This window comes from Sminthopsis crassicaudata, chromosome 2 (assembly GCF_048593235.1).
Source record: "Sminthopsis crassicaudata isolate SCR6 chromosome 2, ASM4859323v1, whole genome shotgun sequence".
NCBI classification, from domain to species: domain Eukaryota; kingdom Metazoa; phylum Chordata; class Mammalia; order Dasyuromorphia; family Dasyuridae; genus Sminthopsis; species Sminthopsis crassicaudata.
Window position 1 is genome coordinate 216,094,020 of NC_133618.1, and position 17,338 is coordinate 216,111,357.

Consider the following 17,338-nt stretch of genomic DNA (forward strand, 5'->3'; position numbering starts at 1 on the left):
AAGTTTCCTCCAGAGCTTCTTGAATTGCATTCCACTAAGGATCAACATCCTAAAAGTCTCACCCCTTGTACTTTGTGTGTGTAAGCAAGTACATATTCATGTTGAAATCTTCCACCAGAACGATTAAACTCTGATAGCTTGGTTTTTTTTTTTCACTATATTCTCCTATAGTACTGATTTAGTTCCTGAAGGAAACTAGTTTGATGATAAACTGCAGAGTGCATTGAGCATTAAAGCTCTGCTAGGACACAGTCACAGGAAATTGACCTTTGGTCAAGATCTTTTATAAATAGTGTGTGTGCAGAAAGTGAGATAAGGGCACCAGTAACTTGTGAAGGAGAAGGGCCAGATAGAGAGAAGCAAGGGAGGCAGGAAGACAGAGCTGGGAAGGGCTCTCATAGGGGAAGGAAAAAAAGGGAAAAAAAGAGAGCGTAAAGAACCGAAAAAACTATCTTTCTAGTTCATTTCTCCTCCTCTAATTATATTGTCATTTTTGTTACTCATCAGGACAGCAGCAATACATTCTCTCCTCTGCCATGGATATGATCTTTGGCAAGAACAAGAAGGAACATCCAGAGCCCTTGAGAGCCAAAATTAGAGGTAAGAAATGATAGATATGGTGGAAAATTTGGTCTTTCTCAAATGAATGAAACCTTTGGGCAAACTGAAGATAAGGAAGTCTGAGGGAGACTGGGCTAGGAATATGCTCACAAATTCATATATGCATACAAACCCTCATACACACATTTGTAAATACCTTTATTTAGTCATGCATATACTTTCACATATTTGTATGTAATTCATACACTCATACACATCTTCTTAATCGTTTTGAAGGTGAATACCTCTTATTAGACTTCATGCTTTATTCTCTTCATCCTTTAGCATGGCACTGGACATAGTAGGCACTCAACTGATTCATATATTGAGGCCTTTTTTATGATCTCTCTCTTTCTGGTTGCTGTAAGTTTTATTGTACATCCCTTAGGCTGTTGGTGAAAGTAACTAATTCTAAACTACCAGACAGGTACCTAACTAGGTCAGTGTCACTCAAAGCCAGGAGGCAGAAGCTTAATTACACCCAATGATGATAATAGCCCACGGATTCTCTTTGGCTCCAGAACATGAATGAAACACAGAGAGGGTTTTGGCCCTCTCCACGTTGGCATGGTAGCAGTTGGCTTGCTTATCATTATTAAAGGCAGTGTTTCCAGTAATGAAAGAAGGGCTGGTTTGTAACCAGTATTTGGGATTTGGAGAATCTTTCAAAATAAGATCTCTCTGGGCTACTTATGTGACCTTGAGAAATAATAATAATGATACCATGTTAGGATTTGCAAAATACTTTTCATCAATAGAGTCAAACTCAAATTGGAGTCACATATTAACTCAGAAAATCACAGATAAACATTATGTTGTATTATTTATTTCATTAAACATTTATTAATTTCATTTTAATCTAGTTCAGTGACACTCCATAGCTTTGCCTGAGCATGTCTTAGAAATATTATTTATTCAGTCCTTACAACAACCTTATGGGGTAGGTTATATTAGAAATATTATTTATTCAGTCCTTACAACAACCTTATGGGGTAGGTTATATTAGGTAGGAGGTAGGGCTAATATTATTCTAACTTTATAATATGATGAAATTGAGACTGAGAGATAGTATGTGATAATCTAGAATCGTATAGGTCATCTTGACAGATTTTGTTTTTAAAGATGTTCAAGGAAATTTTAGTAAACACCAGAGACATGATTTGAATTCAGGTTTTCCTCAATTCAAGTCCATCATTCTGTTGACTCTGCTACCTGATGACTGATCATCTAACATCTTTAGCCTTGGTTTCTTCATTTGTAAAGTGGAAGGGGCTGAGCTAAGTAACCTTTAATTTTCTTCCTAGCTAACTCCATAATTCTTTGATCTCTAACTCATCGATTATCTTTCAACAAAAAGAATAGAATGTGCTAATGGATAATCTTATCTTTTTTATTTGACAACTCTCATTAGAGGCATAAAAATTATTTTAGAAAATCACCATTGGCATGCAGAACAGGATTAATTTTGATATGCTAACAGTTTTTAGTGAAAAAACAGTATCCACCTGTTAAACACTCATTTCTAGTATTTTAGATTTTATACATTTGAGGCTGGGCTCATGTTATATTTTTTTCAATGTCTGAGTTCTAATCGCAAAAATGAAAGTAAAATATTTTTTCTGTCTCTAGGTGAGCTGCCAACTTGGCTTCATGGTACTCTTCTACGGAATGGCCCTGGCATGCACACCATTGGGGAGACTACTTATAATCATTGGTTCGATGGTTTGGCCTTATTACATAGTTTTACCATTCAAAACGGTAAGACCAGCAAATTATCTTGGAAGGTAGATATAGGTATTTATTTAAGGGCTTCTCTGTCAATAATTCAATTTAATATACATGTGTTGATTACCTATTACATGCAAGTCACTGTGCTAAATACTTAGGATACAAAAATGAAAAACAGCATAGTCCCTGACTTTAAGGGATTTACCACTTAATGGTGGTGGCAGGGAGGGAATATAACATGTATGAAGATTGAAAGAATACAAGGGAGCTAGTGATGGGGACAAAGTCAGAAAAAAGTATTGGAAAATTTTGAAGAGGGAGAGAATCCTTTCACCTACCGCTATGAGGAAGGCTTCCCAGAGAGGGAGGCATTTTGAGCTTGATCTTGAAGGAAAGGAAGAAAAGAAGGGAGTGTGTTCCAAGAATGAGAGATGAATTGCCCAAATGAATAGAGGGAGATGGAATGTCAGAGTTCAGAGAATAGCTAGTTTAAGCAGTTTGACTAGAATGCAGAGTGTAAGAAAAGATGTAAAACAAGGTTGGAGAGGAGGTTTAGAACCAAATTTCAGAGAGCCTGAAACATCAGGCTAATGAGTTTGTATGTGGTTCTAGAGATAATAATAACTCACCAATGATTTTTTAACATGGAAGTGACATGGTCCATCATGTGCATTATTGGGATCACTTTTTCCAATACCTAAAAAAAATGAAGGGGAAAGTCGGTTTTTCCTCTGCAATTATGAATTTTTGTCTTGTTTTTTGAGTGAGCTACAATATAGCACAAATACCCATCTTCTTGGGTAGCTGAAGCTCAGAATGACAGATCTGGAAAGCTCTCACAAACTTATGGATTTGTCACCCTAGAAGGGACCTTAGAGATCATTGGGCTATAGTGTAGTCTTCTGTGTAAAGAATGAATTATAACTATAAAAACCTGGATAGGTTTCTATCCACTCACCTTTTGAACACATTATTCTCTCCAGAAAGCTTTATGTAGCTTTTTTTTTTTTTTTAACCATTCTTACCCTGATCCCCCAGTTATTTTCCTTAAGACTTTTTTTTTTTTTTTTTTAGGACAAATATCCCTAGTTTCTTAAACCAATCCTGGTTTCTGATCTCCCTCTATCTTAATTCTTTCTAAGCAACTAAATACCTATTTCTCCCTTTGCTAAAGTGGAAGCTGTTGTTGTCTTTGTCCAATAAATAGGCACACCCAAGGTAATTTGAGTTTAGCAAAAGCCAGTGTCCAAAGTATGACCTCTAATTCAAACCAACAACATTTAACAACATTGTCTTAGACAATGGGATTACAAATACAAGAAGAAATATGAGTACTAACTCAAAAAGTTTCCTTTTCATTAGACTTTGAATTCTGAGGGGAACATGGTCACGATAGGAAACTTCCACCAGCCAGAATAAAATGAAAAGTATTACTTGTTCTTGGTCCTTAGTTTTCTGAAAGAAACCTCTCTTTCTAGTGTGGAAGTCATAAGGTAACTTTAAAAAACCCACCAAACACTTCCTGGCTTAGGTGAAAGGATTATTTTTATTAATCCAGAGTCTGACCAAAGACTGTGAAAGTAAATGCCATAACTTATTTATTCCCTCCAAAAGACATATACCTAATTATGCTGAATAATGAGCAAGAGAATTCAGGAGGGCTCTTCTCTTTAATCTCATTCTATAATGTCAAGATAGACTGCAGTCTATCTGTGAGGAATTCCAGAGACACATGTTTCCTCTGAGCCCTCAAGTTCATTGCACTCACAGCTTAGTCATTTATAAGAAGTACTTGGCAAGCTTATATCCCAAGTGAATTATATGTTCATATTTTGGGACAAATTGACTTTACTTTTTGGGAAAAGACCAGGTCAGAGGTCCTAAGTATCTAATGATATGTATTATTGGCAGGAACTCTCAGAAAGTCTACATGTTTTGCTTTCTTTTTCATCTCTTAACAACTTTTATTTGTCAGGATCATCATTTTATAGAGCACAAATGACAAAGGTGAAATTACTTAATCCTATTTTTATACCAAATTAAACCCCTAACATAACTTTCATCAGTAAAATCAAAGTACAAGGATATTACTCAACGAAAGCTTCAAAGTAGATTTTATTTATACGTTTGTTCACATGGCCATGAAATTGTTGACAGTCCCTTGGAAGCAGCTGTGGTACAGTGAAAAGCATTCTTGCTGTAGAGCCAGTTAACTTGGCTTTGAGTCCCAGATCTCCTGCTTTCTACCAGTGTGGCATTGGGCACTTGGGTATCCTTTTCTGGCTTTAATTTCCTCATCTGTAAAGTGAAGAGGTTAGATCAGATGACTCTATTTCTGAATTTTTTATCCTATGATCCTTTCTAAGATTTCCCTTTTTTTTCCCTATGATATTTATATTGGTACTATTAGATTTTTTTTCCTGTTTTAAAATTTTTTATTATTATTATAACTTTTTATTGACAGAACATATGCCTGGGTAATTTTTTAAACATTGTCCCTTGCACTCACTTCTGTTCCGGCTTTTCCCTTCCCTCCCTTCACCCCCTCCCCTAGATGGCAGGCAGTCGTATACATGTTAATTATGTTATAGTATATCCTAGATACAATATATGCGTGCAGAACCGTACAGTTCTCTTGTTGCACAAGAAGAATTGGATTTAGAAGGTAAAAATAACCTAGGGAGAAAAACAAAAAATGCAAACAATTCACACTCATTTCCCAGTGTTTCGTCTCTGGGTGTAGCTGATTCTGTCCATCATACAATTAGCTTTTACACTATATAGATATTTCCCTTTATCCTTCTCTCTGCCCTCCCAGAAAGCCATTCCTTGTAACAGATTTTCTTTTACTTGAACAAAACCAATCAACACAGGGGAAAAATATGCTGTTTTATGTAATGTTATATAATGATGGACTCAGGATGCCCAACCTCTGCCAAGGAGCAAGGGGAGGGATGTCCTTTCATCTCTTCTTTGAAGCCAAGTTTATTTTTTATACTTTTGAAACAGTTTTGTTTTTGATATTTCAGTTTTCTGTGTGTTTCCCTGACTCTGCTTACTTCACTATGCATCTATTGATGTGAGTCTTTCCAAGTTGCTCTATACGTGTCTATCAATTCCTAAAGCATAATGATATTCCGTCAATGTAAGTTTGTTTACCATTCTCCATCTGACAGATACCCACTTTGTTTCTTGTTAGTTGCTATTACAAAAGTGCTGCTGTAACTATTTTGGTGTACATAGAGCCTTTCTTTTTTGTCAATGATCTCCTCTCTAGATAGCTCACAGGTTTTTCACTGGTGATTTATATGTCTAAAGGCTTAGAGACATCCATGGGGACTTGGGGATTTTGAAGGAATTGCGTATATAGGTGCTTTGTAGAACTCACTATCAAATTCACTAAGCAGAATCCTATAGGACAAAGATTAACTTCCTTAAATTTCAGATATAAAGAACAATAGATTTAAAGCTGCAAGGAACTTTAAAGGTTATCTAGCCCAAACCCTTTATTTTATGGATGATGAAAAATAAAGCCCAGAGCACTTTAAAAAATATCCCTAAAGCCACAAATGGTATGTCCCTAAAAGTCTTAGTGATGATTTAAGTATTAATAGCTTAAAAGAGCATAAAGATTTTTGGAATACCTTGTAAGATAATAAGCAGCAGAATTAGATTTTGAAACTAGACCCTTTGTTGCACAATCTAATATTCTTGACATTATTCCATAGTCTTTGAAAAAGGAAGAAAGGGAGAAGAGAAAAAATATTTATATAGCACCAACTATTTTATGTGATTTCCTACCTAGTAGGGAGCTGCCGGTATAACACTTATTAAGTTGAGAAAACTGAGGCAAACAGAGTTTAAATAACTTGCTCAAGATCACACAGTAGTATTTGAGACTAGATTTGAATTACATCTTCCTGACTAGGTTCCATCTCTGTCCATTGTGCCCCTAACTGTTGATTACTTTTTTAAATGAAAAACTAAAAATTATCCGCAAAATTTGGTACATTATTGTGTTGATCATGAGGTATAGTAGAGCTCACTTACTTTAAAATGCAGAGTGATTCAAAATCTGCGTCATTCCTGTAAAGGAATATGACTTTTATAAGAAATCTAATTGAGATTTCAAAACCTGACAAATTCCTGAAGCAAGATGAATGAATGAATAAAATATTTATTAAGCTCTGACTGTGTAGTCACAGTGACAAGCAATGATAATATAAACAGAAAAGTGAGACAGCTCCTACACTCTGGAAGATCACCTTCTTATAAGGAAGATGACATATGCAGAAGGTTTCAGTTGCAAGTCAGAAGGAAAGATTCCAAGTCTTCAGGGCACAGTGATAACATAGTTGATAATATATTTCCAATGGATGAAATGACATCAGTGTCTGATGCTGAACCATTTGATTGTGCCAAGGACTTTGGTGGCAAGAACTTGCTATTTTGGGCCTTTGGCACTTTGTAATACCTGTAGCTGTAGTGACCAGGCTGCAACTTTATAGGGGTTGCTTTCCAGGGTGATAGTTGAGGATATGTAACTGGAAGAATTGCTATTCCCAGGCCTCTTGGGCTAAGAAACTTGGGTTATCTCCATCAGTACCTTGGGAAAGATGGAGGTCAAAGTATGGTAGTGATTTGACTTTTCTGATACATGCTGCCTCCTGTCTCTCCAAGTTCCCTGCTGATTTAACTTAAGAATCAAAATGTCAGCTTTCACAAGTCTATATTTCTCATGAATTTCTAAATTTAATTTAATTTAACAAATACTTATTAAGCATCCTTGTTCTTAGTTGTGAGGAAGAAAACAATGTTCAGATATGATACAGTCTCCACCCTAACTGGGCTCATTAATTTTTTACTTAAAACAAGTTAATGTTTCTGTTTTATGAGGTAAATTTCCAAACTGGCATTATCTTATTCTTATCCAAATAATAAAATGATCCCTCTAATTAACCAAAGTGAGAGACATAGCTGATTGATAGCTCTGATGTGTTGGTTGCCAGGGTTCAAAGTTATATTCCCAACCTCTGATATGGGCAAAGGTAGCACAATACTTTTGTCTAGGGAAATTATTATAATGAATCCAGAAGATAGAGTGAGTGTTGTTCTAAGCTCTAAATCAGATTCAGAAAGCTATCTTTGTCAGTGGTCTGAGGCTCTTCCTGAGTCTCTGAACAGAAAAGACATATTCCATTAGGAAGTGAAAACTTACCTACTGAGGAAAGGGTCACATAGTCATAGGATTAGGAAGTAGCATAGTATGATGGAAGGAGTGATGGATTTGGAATCAGAGGTCCTATATTCAAATTATTTTCCATCACCTAATTTCTATGACCTTTTTTTTAAATTAAAAAAAACTTCATGTAAATATAATTTTCAACATTCATTTTTGTAAAGACTTTTGTGTTCCAAATTTTTTCTCTCTCTCCCTTTTCTCCCCTCTCTCCAATATGATACAAGTTAAATATGTGTAATTCCTTTAAACATTTTCATATTTGTCATGTTGTGCAAGAAAAACCAGACCAAAAGGGATAAAACTGTGAGAAAGAAAAAAAAAAAACAACCAAAAAGGTAAAAATACTATTTTGATCCATATTCAGTCTCCATAGTGCTTTCTCTGAATGCAAATGGTATTTTCCATCTCAAATCTATTGGAATTACCTTGACTCACCACATTGGTAAGAAGAACCAAGTCCATCACAGTTGATTATCATATAATCTTGTTGTTACTTTGTACAATGTTCTCTTGGTTCTGCTCACTTCACTCAGCATCAGTTCATGTAAATCTTTTCAGGCTTTTCCGAAATCAGCCTGCTCTCATTTTTTATAGAATAAAAATATTCCATTATATTATATATCATAACTTATCCAGCCATTCCCTAACAGATGGACATCCAGTTAATTTCCAGTTCCTTGTCACTATAAAAAAGACTGCTACAAACATTTTTGCACATGTGCGTCCTTTTCCCTTTTTTGTGATCTCTTTGGAATACAGACTCAGTAGAGACACTGCTGGAACAAAGGATATGCATGTTTTGATAGCCTTTTGGGCATAGTTCCAAATTGCTCTCCAGAATGGTTGGATCATTTCATAACTCCACTACATCCATTTCATAACTCCAAATACATCAATGTCCTAGTTTTACCACATCTCCTCTAACATTTATCATTGTCTTTTCCTGTCATCTTAGCCTGAAAGGTATGAGATAGTACTTCAGAGTTATCTTAATTTGCATTTCTCTAATCAATAGTGATTTAGAGCATTTTTTCATATGACCAGAAATGGATTTAGTTTCTTCATCTGAAAATTGTCTGTTCATATCTTTTGATCCTTTATCAATTGGGGAATGACTTGTATTCTTATAAATTTGAAAGAGTTCTTTATGTGTTTTAGAAATGATGCCTTCAACAGAAACACTGACTATAAAATTTTTTCTCCCAGCTTTCTGCTTCCCTTCTTTCTAATCTTGGCTGCATTGGGTTTTTTTTATGTAAATCTTTTAAAAATTTAATGTTATCAAAATTATCCATTTTGCTTTTCATAATGTTTTCTAGTTCTTCTTTGGCCATAAACACCTCCCTTCCTCATAGCTCTGATAAGTCGACTATCCCTTGCTCTCCTAATTTGCTTATAGTATCACCTTTTATGTCTAAATCATGAACTTATTTCTACCTAATCTTGGTATAAAGTGTTAGATCTTTATCAATACCAAGATTCTGCCATACTGTTTTCCAATTTTTCCAGAAATTTTTGTCAAATAGTGTGTCCTTATCTCAGAAGGTAGAATCTTTAGGTTTATCAAACACTAGATTACTATAGTCATTGACTATTGTGTAATGTACCTAACCTATTCCACTGATCCATTACTTTATTTCTTAGCCAGTACTAAATGGTTTTGATGATTATTACTTTATAATATAATTTAAGTATGCTATAGCTAGGCCACCTGCCTTTGCATTTTTTTCACTAATTCCTTGAAATTCTTGATCTTTTGTTTTTCCAGATGAATTTCATTATAATTATTATTTTTTTCTAGCTCTACAGAGTAATTTTTGGCAGTTTGATTGGTATAGCACTGAATAGATTAACATAGAATTGTCATTTTTATTATATTTGTTCAGCCTATCCATAAGCAATTTATATTTTTTCCAATTATTTAGATCTAACTTTATATGAAAAGTATTTTGTAATTGTGTTCAAATCTCTGTGATTTTGAGCAATTAATCAACAAATATTTAGTAGGCACCTACTATGTACCAAATACTGGGGTAGATGGCAGTAAGATTATCATCTTCCTTGTTAAAATGTTAGAGGGATATGTGTTCTATTAGAATTTATCACCTAATTGTTGGGCAGTGGTAATTGGGTTTTGTCTTCTGGTATCCAGTGGTATTATATGTTAGATAATTTTTGTTAAATCGGTGTCTCATTAGAGTCTCACACAACTCAGTATTTCCATTTTAGGATTCATATGGCACTATGGACAAAGCTCGGGATTTGAAGACATTGGATTCCAATTCTATTTGATGACTGATATGATTTTTAAGCAAATCACTTTTCTCCTCTGGGCCTGAGATTCTCTATTTGTTAAATGAGAGGGATTAATTAAACTATCTCTGTAGTGCCTTCCAGTTATGACATTCTACGTTTATAAAAATATATGATCCACAGCTGTAAGGAATCTCAAGAGATCATCTATTTCAACTCCTTCATTAAGGAAATTGATTCCCAGAAAGCTTAAGTGAATTCCCTAAAGTCACATAAATAGTATGGGGGCAGGACCAAAATTCTGTTGTTCTACAACTCCAATGCCTAAGATGGAGATTTACTTCAGTAAAGAATATTTAATATTTAATATTTAAAAGGACACAAGTGTTCTCTTCCAGTATTTTTGAAGCACTGTGGAATGTAGCAAAGATATCAAATTTATTTTATTTGGTCTCAAAGGCAGAACTAGGAACAATGTGTATAAATTGCAGAAAAGCAGAGTTAGATCTTTTGTAAGGAAAAAAACCCAAACTTCTGAGCAATTAGGTTTATTCTGAAGTAGAAAAAGGCTGCCCCAGAGATGGTGAATTTCTCTTCATATTGGTCTCTTTAAACACAGGTTCAATGATTATCTCTTAGGGTTATTGCAGAGGGAATTCCTATTCAGGTATGGGTTGAACCTCTCAAGTGTCTTCCATTTCTCAGATCCTGTAAGGTCAGAGCAAACACTGACACATGTAAGGGAAATCTTGAGTATCTTCATTTGTCCTTTGGAGACCAAGAATCATTTCCTTTTTAGCTTCATGATCAGATGGAAGATGCTATCTCTGATTCTGTGTGATATTCATAGGCCTCCCAATGGAGAGTCAAAGAAAGCCCCTTTCTTGCTACTCCCTATGCATCAAAAATGGAAATAGTGCAACCTGGAATTTCTGTGGCTAAAGAAAAAAGCTCCATGGGTCTCATGAGGGGAGGAATACTGAACTTGCTTGATGTCTAATCATATTAGTGACTATACCCACCATTCTATACTTCATGGAATATTATAATAATGATAAATGTGATGCTACCTAGGAGAAAAAAATAATAGTGAATAAAAAGTCTCAATTATAATTATCTTCATCATCAAGGATATTTGGGAAACTCCTTTTCACACGCAACTAGGTATTTATGAGCACTTGAAATGCAGTTCTGGACCCTCAATCAGTAGAATACAAACTCCTTGAGGGCATATATTGTTTAATATTTTGTATTTGTATCTTTTGAGCCTAACACAATGTCTTGCACACAATAGATATTTGTAAATGTTTATGGGATGGAGTCAAATTGCATAAATCACAGCAGATCTACTTTCTCAGGTTATGATCTAAGAAAAAACTGTTATTTATTAGTTGAGAGGGAATACAGAGAACCCATATTTTAATCAAAGAGTAATTTATATATTAGAAAGCCTCTTCCCTTCCATCCCCTAAGACAGAATGTTAATCAACTCTCTTTCTCTCTCTCTCTTCATCTCTGTCTCTTGCCTATGTCTCTATCTCTGTCTCTCTCACCTGCCCTCATATTAGCAGTTCTCTTTCTTATTGTTGCTTGTACTTTGTTCTTTTTTAAAAATTTATTTTATTTTTATTTTAATAGTTTTTATTTACCAGATATATGTATGGGTAATTTTACAATATTGACAATGGCCAAATCTTTTGTTCTAATTTTTCCCCTCCTTCCCGCCCCCCCAATGGCAGGTTGACCAATACATGTTAAATATGTTAGAGTATAAATTAAATACAATTTATGCGTACATTACCAGTTGTTTTGCTGTACAAAAAGAATCGGACTTTGAAATAGTGTTGTACTTTGTTCTTGAAGAGGATCAGTGATGAGCAGCTCTGAGCTCATAGAGAAAGGCCATTACCATATAGCTCCAGCTCAGACTCTCGCAGGGTCCCAGGGGATCTGTTGTGGGAAGAATCCATTCCTCCTATTGACCCTGTAGTACCTGAGCCCCCAGTGTTGTTTCTTATCCACACAAAATCACTCACAATGATGACACCATTAATTCTTGAAATACAGGACCTTTATTTAAGTAACAAGACCAAGTACAAACAAGCCTAGACAACTCTTCCCTCAACAGAATGCTACGGCACACTGCTAGCTGCTTCCAACAGCAAAGACACCAAGTTTGTGTTTCTTCTTGTGTGGCTTCTTCTCTTGTGCTCCATCTCAAACCAGGGGAAGACAACAGAAAACTGGCAGGAATTACTTCTTTCAAAAGGTGAATGATGCTAAAGACAGATGACAGATGGACAGATAGATAAGTTATAAAAAGCTAGGCACTGTGCAGAGTGATCAGGATACAAATAAAACTGAGACCTATTCTTCTCTCACAGAGTTTGCACTCTCATGAAGGAATGCAGCACATAAAGGAGAAAGGCAAATGGCAAAGCCTTGTCTGGGAAGTGCTGGTGGAATCCTGGAACCAAAGAATATAAGACCAAACTTGGCCTATCGAAACCCAGAGTAGCTCTCAGGATAGAGTGCCATTCTTAGGTGACAATAGAGTGAAATTCAGACTGTGTGCCTGGGAAATAAAGGGCAATAGTGGAAATTCAGCTCTTGTTCAATGAATTTCAGGCTTTTCTCCCCAGCTGATTAGCATCTCCCAATGTAGCAGCCATAGCCATCCTATGAGCTGAGTATTTCTACTGCAACTTTGTTTCATGCACCCCTACCAGTGTGGGGATACTGTGGATCTATTTTTTAAGATTAATGTTTTCAGTGTATAAAATAAAATATACAAGATTACAAAGGAAATCAATTAAATTAAAACAAGGTATATGTCTTTCCCATTCAAGTCCTCAGATGCTTCAAAATCTATCTGCAGACCCCTTACATTATCCCAATTTAAGAACTTCTGGGCTACTCCTCTCATCTACCTTTTCTTACTTGGTTCTTTAGTGCTCTTAATGTCTCAGATCAGTATTCCTGATTCTCAGGGATTCATCTTTCTATTATGACACAAAACTCGCAAATTCTAATTTCCCATCAATTATAAAACCAAGGCATGTTTATTCAAATATAGATTTTAGCCATTTTTTTCATGTACAAAAATTCTCTTTCTGTCCCTTTCTACAACCAGATTGCTCATATACAAAAGGGATAGTACTTTATAACCTTCACATGTTGACTTAATCCTTTTTCTCTATACAACAGTTCTATACTGAAGTATAGAATGGTGGGTATAGTCACTGATATGATTAGACATCAAGCAAGTTCAGTATTCCTCCCCTCATGAGACCCATGGAGCTTTCTTCTTTAGCCCCAGAAATATTCTGCTTTTAGCAACCAAACAGCTGATTTACAAAATCATAAATATATTTAATTAAATATCCCATGGATGTAAATCCATGTATTTGTGGGATAGGGGAAGGTGTCAGAGGAATTTTGTGGTCAGAATGGTTTGGCAAACATTATCACCCATTGTATATATGATTGAATGAGCTTCCTGGAAGAGGAGAGATTTCAGGTGGAACTACAGGAAGTATAGAACGAGTGGCAGTTCACAATGACCCAGTGAAACTTGTAATGGGTAAACAGTGAGCTTGATCTTAGTCTTAACTGTTTGTATCCTTGTCTTCAGTTCAGTTGAACATACATTTTTTAAGAGGCTTTTATGTGAAAAACCCTGTGTTGGTATTGGGGACACAACAAAAAATAATAACACAATTCCTCCCTACCACACACATCCTCCTCTCCTCCTCCCCTCCCCCACTCCCCATCCCTCATCTCCCTCTTAAGAATTCATTGTGTTAATGATATAGAGCTGGTATTTCCAAGAAGCATAATTCAAGCTAGGTAGTGACTGAAAAGGAGAGACACTGACAAAATGTTCCAGGATAATGTGAGGTAGGAGAGAACTTTTAGATGAGGAAATCAAGGAAATTTACACAAGAGAAAATAATACTAGATTTGAACCTTAGAAAAAGATAAAGATTTTGTAAGTCAGAAATGGGGAGCAAGTGTGTTTCAGGTGTGAGGGACTATGAGCTTCTTGATGGAATAAATCTGGCTTTATTTTGTAATTGTAACTCTTCATAAGACCTTCAGTACATATTACTGCACTTTTTAAAATGCAAGAAATGTTTGCTGAATTGAACTGGACAGAAGTCAAAATAAAGCTCTAAGAAGGTGCAACCCAGATGTAAAGGGTTTTACTTAGAGTTATACATAAAGGTGTGCTGGGGAAAGCTCTTACTGTTGTAAGAAAACTTACTGTTCTGGAGAACTGATTGTTAAATTTTTAGTGTAAGCATTCCCACCTCAAAAATCAGCAAATGCTACAAATCAGAATTTGATTTGCTGTTTTGTTAATTATTTAGACTTCTGAAAATGACAGGAAAAATGCTAATAATGCTTATTAAACTTAAAGTGTGCTCTGTGCTAATTCCCCCTCATCCTCTCCCCTCAGAGCCAGTTGTTAAGAGTTACCAGTATACCCCTAGTTACTCCATTAAATACATTAGCAATCATTCTTTCAAGACTAAACTCAAATACAAACCTATCCTGGCCAGTTGCTAGAGTCTAATCTTCTGAAACTACTTTACATGTACTTTATATGTGAACATTTGTATTTAAGAGGTAGGATGGCTTGAGTTTAAGAGAACTGCCTTTTGAATGGAGTTAGAAAGGCCTGAATTCAAATTAGGCCTCTGACACATGCAAGTCACAGTAACCTCTTGATCCCCCAGGTAACTCTACTATTATCTGTCAAAAGATCTGCATTGGCAAGAGTTTGCTTCCTGGGAGTTCCCTTACCAAAGAAATCACGGGTCCAGGAGATAAAAATATTTTGTTTTTACTTCTCTGTATTGTTGTTGGCCTCTCTCCACTGTATCCACCCTATAAATTATAATTTATTTTAGAAAAGATACTATTTCCTGTGCTTATTACAGTACCTAATACTCATTGAATAAGAGTTATACTTGGGAATATCAATATCAAATCAACCACAAAACACTCACATAATAATCAATAAGAAGCAAACAGTTTCCATATTAAAATACCACCAAGCTGGTCAAATTCTAACCTGCTTTCAAACCTAGTTTTAGCATAGTTATTTCTCCCTAAATAGAGTTAGGAAAAACACCACTAAATGGCTTTAAAATAGTATTTCCACTGAATCTTTCCTAAAATATTTGGTTTTTATTCTCTTAGAATGAAAAAAAAAATCTTTGAGACCAAGGCAGGCTGAGGCCTGGGGTTGGAGATGAAGGAGAAGCCATATGCAGGGTGAGGGTGGGGACTGGGAAAGGATTTGAGGCTAGGTCAGGGTCAGAGGCTGCACACCATAAACCCCTTTCCCTCTAGAAATGTCCAAGAACCAACCACCAGGAGGAGTTGGAAGTTTTTGGCCCTGACCTGATCTTCCTTAAAGATCAACCAATTAATTATCAAATATTCTGTGGGGACTCCACCTTTCAAACAATAAGGGAGAGTCTCACCCAGGCCTATCAGAGTCACAAGGCTGGCAGCTTCAGAGAAGGCTTCCTACTAGAGTGGAGGTGTTCTAAGTCGGGCTGGGTAGGAATCTAACAGGTTGGGGTGAGAATGCCAAACTTTGAATCTTGCAGGGGAATGAAGACAGGAAGTGTGTTCTGGGGACAAAACATATTCTTGGTTAGCTGGAGCATGGAGTGTGTGTAGGAGACTAGTTGGATATAAAACTGGAAGCATAGCATTGAATTTAGTCTGACTCAACATTTATTAAAATACTTATTACATGCAGGAACCCTTCTTAGACGTAGCTAGTTTAGCACAGTGGATAGAGAACTAGGCCTGAAGTCTGGAAGATCTGCTTTCAAATATGACCTCAAGCACTTACTATCTGGGCAAATCATTTAATCTCTAATCTAATCCAAATTAGTTTCTTCATCTGTAAAATGGGAATAACAATAGCAACTATTCTTATAATCTTCTAGTCTCAAGGTGGTTGTAAGGATTAAATGAGCTAATATTTGAATTTTGGTTTTTTTGGTGAGGCAATCAGGTTAAATAATTTGCCCAGGGTCACACAATTAGCAAGTGTTAAATGTCTGAGGCTGAATTTGGACTCAGGTCCTCCTGACTTCAGGACCAGTGTTCAATCCACTGCACCATCTAGTTGTTCCATGAGATAATATTTCCAAGTATCTTGACTTATTTTTGTGTAACATATTACTAGCTAATTCAGTAATGATGCTATTTATATTACTAGGAGAAGGGCTTACAAGAAGGTCTTTAAGTGCTTTCTAAAAAGGGTTTCCCCCCAAAAAACAAAACAAAACAAAAAAAACCTATTATTAATTTTTTTAAAAAGTTTTTTCTTTATGCCTCTAAAAAAGTGCTATGGGCATCCAGTGCCTGACACTTAGTAGGTGGTATATAAATGTTAGCTGTTATTTTTATTCTAGGCTCTGAGGACACAAAGATGAACATATCTTGGTACATGAGGCTAAGGCATGAAGGAAAGGAAATAAACAAATTTTGAGGCACTGAAAACAATCTGGGTCTGAGAAGATTTTGTTGCTTCTATTCCAGGTGAAGTTCATTACCGAAGTAAATACCTCCGAAGTGACACATACAATTCCAATATTGAAGCCAACAGGATTGTGATATCAGAATTTGGAACTATGGCTTATCCAGATCCTTGCAAAAATATATTTTCCAAGTAACTACCTGTTTTAAATTATCTACCTTCAGTTCTCACTATTAAAACAACTTCATGTTTCTTTTTTTGCTCCTCTGCTGTGAAAATCTGTCCTTCCTCTATCTACATCATCCGTTAAAACCATTCTATCATAGGAGTCTTTTAGATTTGCTGCCATGGACCCCTTTAAGCATGGGATAAATTATTACCTATCAAACTTGGAACTGCCAATAAGCATACTAGAAAATAGTCGGTTCAAATATTGATGTTGAGGTTAATCTGATAGATGTCTCAATTATATGAGCTTGAACATCCAGGGACCATAGATTTATAGAGTTTAGAAATATTATTTTGTTCTATCCCCTTCACTTTACATATGAGAAAACTAAGGCTTGATATGACTTGGACATACTTACTCACATAGGAAGTAACCTGGATCCTTTAACTTCAAATAAAGTAATCTTTCCATGCTATTCATATTATGGATCAAAGCTTGTTAAACTGTGGGCCATGACTATGTAGTAGCTGTTGTAAATGAATGTGTGGGATTGCAAAATTATGATTTATTATCAGCAAATGTTTGATTTGTATACCTATTTTATATGCCTTGTGTACCTGGGATTGCATAATCTCTCAGGCAGTCTCATAAATTCTCAGGCAAAAAAGGGTCAGGAGTGGAAAAAATTTAAAGAATTAGACATTCAGAGTAAAGTAACTTCTAAATAGTTATACAGGTAATGAAGAGTACAGTTAGGATGGGCAACAGTTGGCACAACTCTGCCAAGAGGTAAGTGCCACAATGGATCTTGTCTCAACATCTTTCCCATACTTCCAAT

General features: G+C 35.7%; 1 protein-coding gene across 2 annotated transcripts in view; it reads left to right on the plus strand.

Annotated features, from left to right (window-relative positions):
- Positions 1–309: 309 nt before the first annotated feature.
- Positions 310–17,338, plus strand: part of BCO1 (beta-carotene oxygenase 1) — a 45,496-nt gene continuing 28,467 nt past the window's right edge. The window contains exons 1-3 of one of the 2 annotated variants that reach the window (XM_074288221.1): positions 310–600; positions 2,230–2,358; positions 16,394–16,523. In XM_074288221.1, coding sequence (XP_074144322.1) covers positions 537–600; positions 2,230–2,358; positions 16,394–16,523 — 323 coding nt within the window. In that variant the 5' untranslated portion in view covers positions 310–536. The remainder of the gene's footprint in view (positions 601–2,229; positions 2,359–16,393; positions 16,524–17,338) is intronic. The other variant, XM_074288222.1, reaches the window with a different exon arrangement.